This window comes from Montipora foliosa, chromosome 3 (assembly GCF_036669935.1).
Source record: "Montipora foliosa isolate CH-2021 chromosome 3, ASM3666993v2, whole genome shotgun sequence".
Classification (NCBI taxonomy): Eukaryota; Metazoa; Cnidaria; class Anthozoa; order Scleractinia; family Acroporidae; genus Montipora; species Montipora foliosa.
In genome coordinates, this window is record NC_090871.1 from 40,563,393 (window position 1) to 40,573,392 (window position 10,000).

Genomic DNA, 10,000 nt, shown 5'->3' on the forward strand with positions numbered 1-10,000 from the left:
CCTCCCAATACAGGAAACTTGAAGATTCGAAAAAAGCCTTTGTCAAGCAAATACAAAAAAGAACTTTAAAAAAAGAAATGAAAAAGAACAAGATGTTTAAAAAAATGTCTGTCAAAGTGGTCTCCCATCCAAGTACTAACTCCACCTGAATGGGCTTAACTTCAGTGAAACTTGCATTAAATTATACATTATTGTTTACATAAATCGTGAATGAGCCTGTGATCTTCGTGAGTCAACGCTCGCTTAGTAATGGCACTGTTTGGCGACTCTATATCTATTCATTAAAAACGTAAAACGAAGATAACAGAAACTCTTTAAGAACCAAATACAAAAAAGAAATTGTGTAAAAAAAAGACGAGATATCTTAGTTGCGAAGATTTTGCAATGGTCTCTCATCCACGTACCAACCCAATATGATAGGGCTTACTTAAACTGTTCGTAATTGGAACGCAAAAGCGACAACAAAATTGGATGGCACAATAAACAGTAAAAGAAATTATTTTGCAAAAATACCAGCCTACTACACTAGCCACACGTAAGCAATGCATGCCTATTTTCAAAACTACTACAGTATGGGTAATCACCCTTGCACGACAGAAAATAATGAAACTAAAAATGTTTGAACCTAATGCACACACATGTACAAGGTTTCACTTGGAGCACAGCTACAGTACTTACAAGTAAATGGACCTACCGGTACCTGCTTGCTGATTTGTAGGTGCATGCAACAAGAAAAAGGAGAATTTGAAACAACTGCCTTTTCGTTTGAAAAGCGCTTTATTCCGTATTGTCAACTGAGCTGCGTTTTGTCGTAATATGTAGCTCTAATAGTATATAGTATTGTTTTGGTATTGTATATTATTCTAGTGCCATGGTAGAAGTCTTAGGTAAATTGCCCCCTGAGAAGACATGTGGTTATAATTATACTACCAAAGTACTAAACCCAGAAAGATTGAAGAAAATTAAAGGGAATAGAGAAACAGTGGCTGACATGTTGATTGTTTTCAATTTCCCTGACATCTTCTTTTCACCACAAGTTTACGAGTGCACTCTGAGTGTCTTACAGCTTTGTATAATGTCTTTAATGTGAACAAGAAATACAACAACTGAGTTTTGTCTTCCGAGTACAGCACGTTTCTTTCGTTCCACTACTAATCGCTCCAAAGCATGCTGGGGCCGTTCCACGAGTCACACAACGCATGCAATATTACATCCCTCCTTTCCTTGGACACTACAATCTAACATGTAAATAAAACTGAACGTTAAGCTAACAAAGTCTTCAATGTTCCGAAATCTTAAGCTGCCAAACATGACTGCCCGTGAAAAATGCATACAGGCCTACAGGTTCTCTGAAAAGTTTCCTACATGATCCACAGCAACACAGACTAATAGTTCAGATCTCTTCAATTAATCTCCTCCGTGGGCGGACAGTTCGCTTAGGTCTGGAGATACTGAGCTGAGGCGGAATTTTGTAGTGCGATTTCCTCTTCTCTTCTGGTTGACGGGGACACCTCTTTCTTGAGGGGTAGCATGTTCTCACAGCTGTCATCACGAGTGTCGCTCTCTTGGATCAGCGTCTGCGGAATGCTGCAGAACATGGAGACATTTCTGGTTACCTTGGACCCATCACCTTGTTGGGCGGTGACCATGGTTCCTTTCCTTTCTGTAACTACCAGTGGTTAAATGGTGTCGACAGTTTGTTTAGCCGGGGTTGTTTCACCAGAACAGTGTTTCCTACATCGATAGGGTTTGCTTCAGCATGTAGATGTTTGCCTGCATAGCATTTCATGATGCCTTTTGCCTCGGCATCGCGCTTACGCACATTACTGTTGTCAAGATGAGTGAATGATTCAGCATCTGGCATCTTCGTTCATGGCTCGTGACCAAACATGACGGTATGGAGTAAACCCTGTGGTGGTATGAGGACTTCAGCTGCATGCTCGCAGAAACTGATGCATAGCATAGATCCAGCTCTGCCCTTGGATCTTGGCCGACTTGATCCCCTTCATTAAGGGTTTGTTGACATTTTCAACTCGCCCATTAGCCTTTGGCCAGAGGGAAGTTATCTTGCGATGTTTGATACTGCAGGCCAGATTTGGCTGTTGAGAGGTGGGCCGTCGTCGGTTTTGAAAACGTCAGAATATCCATAGGTGCAGAATACTTTGTCCACGACTTGAATAACCTGTTCAGCAGCAGTAGAGCGTAAAATCTCTGCAATAGGAAAACGAGAATACTCGTCTGTAATGACCATCAAGTACTGACCAGACAGAAGAGGACCACAGAAGTCTACGCTGAGGTTGATCCACAGACCACATGGAAGGTTCGACAAGTTGAGAGGTTCTGTGTGTTGTCTGGTAGTGTTAGCTTGACATGGTATGCAGCGTCTTACGGTGTCATCAACTGCAGTGTCGAGGCCTGGGAACCAAACTTTGCTCCTAATCAACGCTTCAGTCTTACTTGTGCCTTGATGACCTTCGTGGGCCAACTGTATGGCTCTGGCTTGTAGTGATGTAGGCATTATGATTCGCGTGTTCCTGAGCAGCATTTTCCCGTGATGGTTCACAGTCAGTTCACCTCTGACGTTTTGGAATTGACACAGTGCGGCCTGGTCAACGTCATACTTGTTGACTTCATCCCAGCGTCCAGTGTTGCATAGTTCGATAACGGTTTGAAGCACCTTGTCGTTCGCGGTGGCGGCTCGTACTTCCTCGATTGTGATTGCATTAGGTACAGAGGTCTGTGAAATGAATTCCACGTATTCCTCTGCGATCTTCTCTTCTCGACTTGACCGGACGTCCTTGGTTGCAGGGTGTCTGGACATGTAATCGGCAGGGTTGTCTTTGCCTGGCCGGAATACAATTGTGAGGTCATAGGGCTGGAGCCTGAGCGACCATTGAGCAATTCGCAATGGAAGGCGTGGCTTGCTCCAGATGTGCACCAGCGGTTTATGAACAGTAACTACCCTGAATGCAGAACCACGTACATAGATATCGAAATGTTCACAGGCCCATACGACTGCTAGAGCTTCACTCTCCGTTTGTGAGTATCGAGACTCAACATCACTTAGCGCATGACTACCATACTCTATGGGCTGGTCCTCTTGAACTAGGACGCCTGCAATGCCAACGGGACATGCGTCTACAAGGATCTTGGTTTCTTTGTATGGTGAGAAATATGGCCTTGCTGTGGCTGCAGAGAGCGCTGCATTGACGCTGTTGAACGCGTCAGTCTGCGGTTGCTCCCATTTTCAGGTTGCGTCACCGCGTGTGAGCTTGCGAAGGGGTTCTGTGATGGTGGCAAAGTTCCGGATGAAACAGGCGCTGTACTGGGCCATGCCGAGAAAGGAACGCAGCTTAGTCGGATTTCGAGGTTCAGCCGCGTCTTGAAGCACTTAAACTTTCTCAGGAGCGGGGGCGAGACCATCTGCAGAGAATATGTACCTGAAGAACTCCATGCCTGGCTTGTTGAATTCGCATTTTGTCGGATTGACGGTGAGGCCGGACTCGTGAAGACTGCAGAATGTTTGGTTGAGTGTGGTGTTGTGTTCGTTTTGGTTTCTGCCATAAACCACGATGTTGTCACTAACATTTTGTACTCTGGGAATATCGGCTATCAGCCTCTGGATGGTATGTTGGAAAATCTCTTGATTCCAAAACTGAGCCTCTTATACTGGTACAACCCCACGTGCGTGGAGAAGGTGGTGATGTATCGGCATGACGGATGAAGCTCGAGCTGGTGGTACCCGGATTTTAAGTCGAGCTTGCTGAAGAGAGTCGCGCCATTGAGGTCTACTGTGAGCTCATCGATAGTTGGGGTGACGTGTCTCGTTCTCAAGATGGCACGATTCGCCTCTCGCATGTAAACACAGAGTCGGATTTCATTTGGACTCTTGGGTTTGGGTGGGGTAACAATTCTGGACATCCATTCGGTTGGACCTGAGACTTTCTCAATAATACCTTCTTGTTCTAACTTCTGTATTTCAGCAGTTACCTTGGTGTGCATGTGAAATGGTGTTAGGGCGGCGGGACGGTTTTGTCAATATGAAGTGTTACTTGAGTGTTTTTGAGACAGCCAATTCCGTCACTTATGCCTGGGTACTTCGAGAAAAGTTTCTTAGATTCCAACATTGGAGGGTTATTAGAAAGGTGCTTTACACCAATAGAAAGTACACCTAGCCTCTCGGCTGTCTCTTTGCCTAAAAGCGAGTTACCAGGAACAACGAGAAAATCAGCCTGAATGCAGGCTCGCGGCCTTCAAGGGGGAGCCATGCTGTTTTGGATCTGCGGTGGATTTAGAACAGCACACAGATGCAAAATGGCCTACCTTGTGACATTTGTGACATGTTATGTTACCAGAGTATTGCCATTCGTGACTGGTGTGACCTTTAATGCCGCATCGGGAGCACTGGGTCGAGGAGGTTTGCGATTTCTTTGGACGGGAAAAACTTTCATTGTTGTGCTGATTTCTACCTTTAGACTGTCCAGGACCTGTCTGCTTGACTGAGTAAACACTAGCGTAATTATTGTCACTTGAAATCTGGCGTGACTGGCTCTCTGATGCTTCCATTGCTTGCACTAATTCCAGCGTACGGGCGAGAGTTAAATCTGGTACAGCGAGGAGTTTCGTACGTAATTTCTGAGAAGTACAATTGTCAATGATCTGATCACCAATAAAACCGTCGATGCTTTCGGCAGGAAAGTCAGATAGAGCTACTAACTGGCAAAGTCGGGTCGTAAACTGGCTTACGGACTCACCTTCCCTCTGTTTCTCTTTACGGAAAGTGTGGCGGTTGTACGAAGTGTTCTTTCTTGGGCTGAAATACTCATCTAATTTTTCTTTGGCAGTCTTGTAGTCATCCCCAGTTGCGGTGAGTGTAAATAAAACGTCCTGCACTTCATTTCCAGCTGTGAGAAGAAACAGATGACGCTTTTGTTTGTTGTTCTTGCATCCCGTGGTGATGGAAAACAGCTCGAAGCTTCGGATCCACTTCTCCCATCATTGAGCAACTGAATTTTGATCGCCATGCAGGTCAAATGTGGCTAGAGGCTGTACTGTGGCTATGGGAATGGCCATGCGGGTTCGGAAAGAATCCTCGTCGCCAATGTAATGTCTTTAATGTGAACAAGAAATACAACAACTGAGTTTTGTCTTCCGAGTACAGCATGTGTCCTTCGTTCCACTACTAATCGCTCCAAAGCATGCTGGGGCTGTTACACAAGTCACACAACGCATGCAATATTACACTTTGTAATACAAAAGTTCACTGAAGTTAATCCCCTGTCCGGCAGGGTTACTATCTGGATGGGTGACTTAAAAAATTTACCAATTTGTAACAGAAAGATAGGACCGAAAATTATATTTTAACACTCACAAATGCAAACTAAGCAAGGTACAAATTTTGTTAGCTAAAGTAAATAAATATTGATACACAGTTTTAAGGAAGAGCAGACGGAAGTTTTTCAGGACGGTAGATTGCGAATATAATATTTTGCCATCAGCAACAAAACTTATGGCATGAAAACAACATTAATTTTGAACTGCGAATATAAAAAGTTACCATCAGTGAAAAACATTTTGGGAGATTTTCGGCTGTACAAGTAAATCGCAAAATCGAATGTGACATCAAATTCAGCGGGAGCCGTGATCAAGTTACTGCGGCGTGTTTACTCGCGAAACAGTGAAGCATCTGTGTCAAATGATGGCAAGATACAAGGTTTTTGTTTTTGTTAGTTTTCTTTTTCTTTCAAGTGTTATAAAGTTTGACAAGAAATGTGCGAATTCAACACAGAGATCACAATCGCCCAACTCTTGAGGTTGACTATTGTTTCTGCAAAGTCAATAATTTACTCTCCAAGATGAAGTTACATTGTATTTACCACCAGGTAATTCCATCGTTTTGGAAATAGCAGCTACTTTATTATTCATCAGCATCACAATTTGTTGCTGATTTTGGGGCTCATTTTGTTGAAACTCTTCATGTTTCCAACAGACCTGTTTATTTTCGTGATTTATGCATGTGCTGCGGGCCTATTGTCATTACGGACTTGGAGAGCTTAGGCATACCCGAGGTGAAGCTGGGTCGAGACCGGCGTTTGCGGTTTGCGTTAAGGGGGCCAGGTCATGCAATTTTAGGCAATTTCAGCACGGATTGAATGGTCATAGAATAACTAAAATATCAAAATAACTGTTCAAAACTATAGGAGAACTCTAACAAAACACAGGGAAGTCAAGAACGGACATGGATGGACAAAGCTGGAGAGGATTGAAATGGATTGAATTTGGGTAAATTTGAAAAACGTCGTGATTTATGCATGTGCTACTTACAGTGCACTACCACAAAAATCCCCCCATGTCACATTTCAACCCACATATGGAAATTTGTTAAGCTCAAAAATTACACAACATGATAAATTCACAAAGCTGGAAATCTCACAAAAACCTTTTCCAGTGAAAAACTTATTGAAACAAACAACATATTTGCTATTAGAGGCAAAAAACTCTTCCTACAGTGTATTTCAATTGCATGACTTTGTGTGCAAACAAGACACACAATCTGTGTCACAAAGCATATGCAATTCAATAAATTTCTGACAGTTCAGGAAGAACTCCTTTTCTGAAGAACCTTTTCCGTAAATAATGAAGCACAAAATAGACAACAAGCTTTTTTCCAAATAATTCTTCACAGCCACATTTGAGTATAAAGAGTTGAGTATAAAATAATTTAAATTGCCAGACAACTGACTGTGACTTCAGTAACACAAATGCATTCAAGGCATTCAATTCCTTCAATGTTTGTTAAACCCAAACAGAATTTGCCAGTTGGTTTCATTGTTGTACGTAACATCAGCATTAGCCAAATAAAGTTAGAAACAAACCACACTTTGTGATATCTGACGGCGAAAAAACCAATTGTTGTCGAAGACCATTACTTGTCACAATTGATTTTCCATTATTGAGCTCCATAAGGGTGTATATTGTTTATACCACTAAAACATCATTTGCGTTACAATGACTTTCAACACCATTGCAGGTTAAGTTAAATACTCTACTGTGTCCACCGGATAAAATATATGCCTATGCAGTACCCCCTCAAACTTACCAAGCACAAGCGCAGAAGACTCTACACACCATGACACTACTTAGCAGGGGAGGGATAGGAAAGACTCTTCATGACAAGGAAAAAAATAAAAAATAGCAAAACAGACAAATGAAATGCAGATTCCGACTGGGTTTGGCAACCCAGTAATTAACCAGATTGTATAAAAACTTAACGCTACCGGAATTGCTTGTTTTCCCATAAAATCTAGAGCTGACTCAACTGTTAAGAGATATTTCAAAGAAATTCAACTGTTTACTTGTTGGTGCAAGATTTACATTATTAGTGTAAGTGTGTGTTAATAATGGTATTTTTAATACCATTATTAAATTATTAACCGACGTAGATTTATTGTTAAATTAATAAATCTATGTTGGTTTGGAATGCCTGAGCATCCAACCATCAAATACATGTAGTGTTCGGTATTGCATTTAAGAGGAAAATAATTACGTTCATTTGTGCAGGGCGAATTTGAATGTAATGACTAATGCACACTTCATACCATCCATAGAGATCCCATTTGTGCAGTGAGTGGACTCCTGTTTGTTCACTGGTTCTGTTAGCTTGACTGGAAGTGATCCTCTCTTGTTTTGGTAAAACTGTTCATAAACGGGGGCAACATTGTTAACCTGATAATATCTACATGTACACAACTAATATTCTGTTTGGCTGGGAAATTACCGGTATTACAATGTGAGTATCAGGGAACCTGGAATAGGTGAGACAAAATTCCAGGTACCAGCTAATGCTCTACGAGCAAGCTGTAATTTCATCTTACTACTTCAAGTCTCTAAGGAGCTACAGTTGCAGCCCCATTTTTCTAAATTTATGAGATTAATATGCAACAACAATTTTCATTAATAATAGGTAAATGTAGCTCCATTTGATTTCCATCCAACCTGTATTATACAATTATACTTGTAACTGTATAGAACATTTCATTTCACTCAAACACTCAAATGCACAAACACAAACAGGTTTTCAGATACAATGGCACTAATTGAATCAATTTTGAATGTGCAAGAGCATTCTTAAGGCCACAATGAAAATGTTAAAAGTTTTAGTTTTTATGTGAACAGTGTATGTGTATAATTGCTTTTAACTGTTTTTTCTTGTACAGCTACATGTAATTCGACACTCACACTCCATTTGACAAACTCCGTTAACACAGGTTGCAAAGTACAGTAAACAAATATTATTTGTTGCAACTATTCTGAATAACAAGGCTGCAGAAATTATTACTGAAAGATTTCTCTATAAAGATAAGCATATCATCCTAAAATTGATAAGAAACCCAAAGAGTTATCAAATAATACATTGCAATGAAATATTCATATCTTGTGAACTGTGTGATAACGTTATTATGTTATCAGACAGTTCACAAGATAGGAATATTTCATTGCAATGTATGCATGTTTACGTGACTTGACACGAGAGGGGACTTTTCCTAATTGGTTGAAGTAATCTTTCCGATGGAAACGTTAATGTGTGGTTCCAGAAAATATCCATACCCCCACCACGGAAGACGTTTTGATTTGCACCCCCCCTCCCCCCAGGATTTTCCGTTCCAGGGGGGTCTTTGATGACCCCCCTCCCCTCAGGAATTTCCAGAATTTTTTTACTTATAAAAGCAAAAGTGAATAGACCGAATGCATAAATGGCGGCCAAAAAAATATTCTTTTGTTTATGTGCTAATTAGACTCACTAGCCTCGTTTGCATGTACAAAATACAAAAGAAATGTTGCTTGAGAGCGAGGCTAGTGAGTCTAATTAGCACATAAACAAAAGAATACTTTTTTGGCCACCATTTATGCATTCGTTCTATTAGTTACGTAATTCCGGTAGAATTTTATTACAACAATGTAAACATTAAGGTTAACTTTTAGAAAAATTTAACGCTTTGTTAAGCTCATTATCCAGCTAAACGTTCAGCTTGTGCGCTATCAACTTTGCAAAGCTTAAACATTTGAGTTGCACGTCGACTGTTTCACGTTTTTGTGCGAACTTCGATGACAACATTATTTTCACTTGCTTAAACAACTTCGCAAACCATAGTAAATAAAACAGAAACTTACAAGGTTCCTTTGTCTACACATTTTGTCAGTTTCTTCAGGTTGATTCTTTAATATTTAGGGACCACACATGTTGACGCGGTAGGTTTCGTGAACGTCGTCACAAAGGCGATTGTTTTACGAAGAATATTATTGACGCCAAAATAATCCATCATATTTGTAAACTTAGATATGGCGATTTATGTGCAGTCTTCAAATTTACTGACTCCAGCAGTCCTTCTCGCCGGTAAATGACACACAGCCTCACTGTTGCTTGCCTTTGAGCCACGGATGGAAGCGAGAGGGCGACTTTTATCGTTTATGGTGCGATTTACTTCCTCCAATGAGTAGTCAAACTCCTGTTTTAGAATTTCCAGTTTGACATAACGAACTGAACCTCAAAAATCGTTTCCCGAGGCCGCAATAAATATTGCGTTTACTCAAAGAAGAGAAAACTTGACTCCCGGTTCCTGTCCGTGGTCTAAATGCCACCCACAAAAAAGAAAATGTCGTTGCACATAAGCGTTGAGATGGTGGGAACTTGCGTCTTATCGCATTTTCAATGAGTTACTACCCCCAGTAAAACATAAATCCTATCAAAAATGTGTTTACTGCATGTGAAGGTAGCGAAAAGTGATACTCAAGTGAAGGGAGGTGTTGGTTGGACGAAAAAGAGACAAACGTGGAAGTCTGGGCACGAGACTCCAGTTGAGACCGCCATTTTAAATGTTTTGAATCCGTCCCATATGAAAGACACATTGTTCTTAGCTTCGGGAGATTGTAGCGCTAGCTAACTCAAGGAAAAACGGAAACATTGAAGCTAATAGTATTAACTTTATCTCAAAACTGACTT

At 41.1% G+C, this 10,000-nt stretch overlaps 1 protein-coding gene across 1 annotated transcript in view; it reads right to left on the reverse strand.

The window, feature by feature from the left end:
* The window catches only part of LOC137997421 (uncharacterized), a 39,958-nt gene that overhangs the window by 20,120 nt on the left and 9,838 nt on the right, over positions 1-10,000 (reverse strand). Inside the window, exon 4 of the mRNA XM_068843395.1 lies at positions 7,599-7,695. Within this exon, the coding sequence (XP_068699496.1) occupies positions 7,599-7,695 (97 nt within the window). The remainder of the gene's footprint in view (positions 1-7,598; positions 7,696-10,000) is intronic.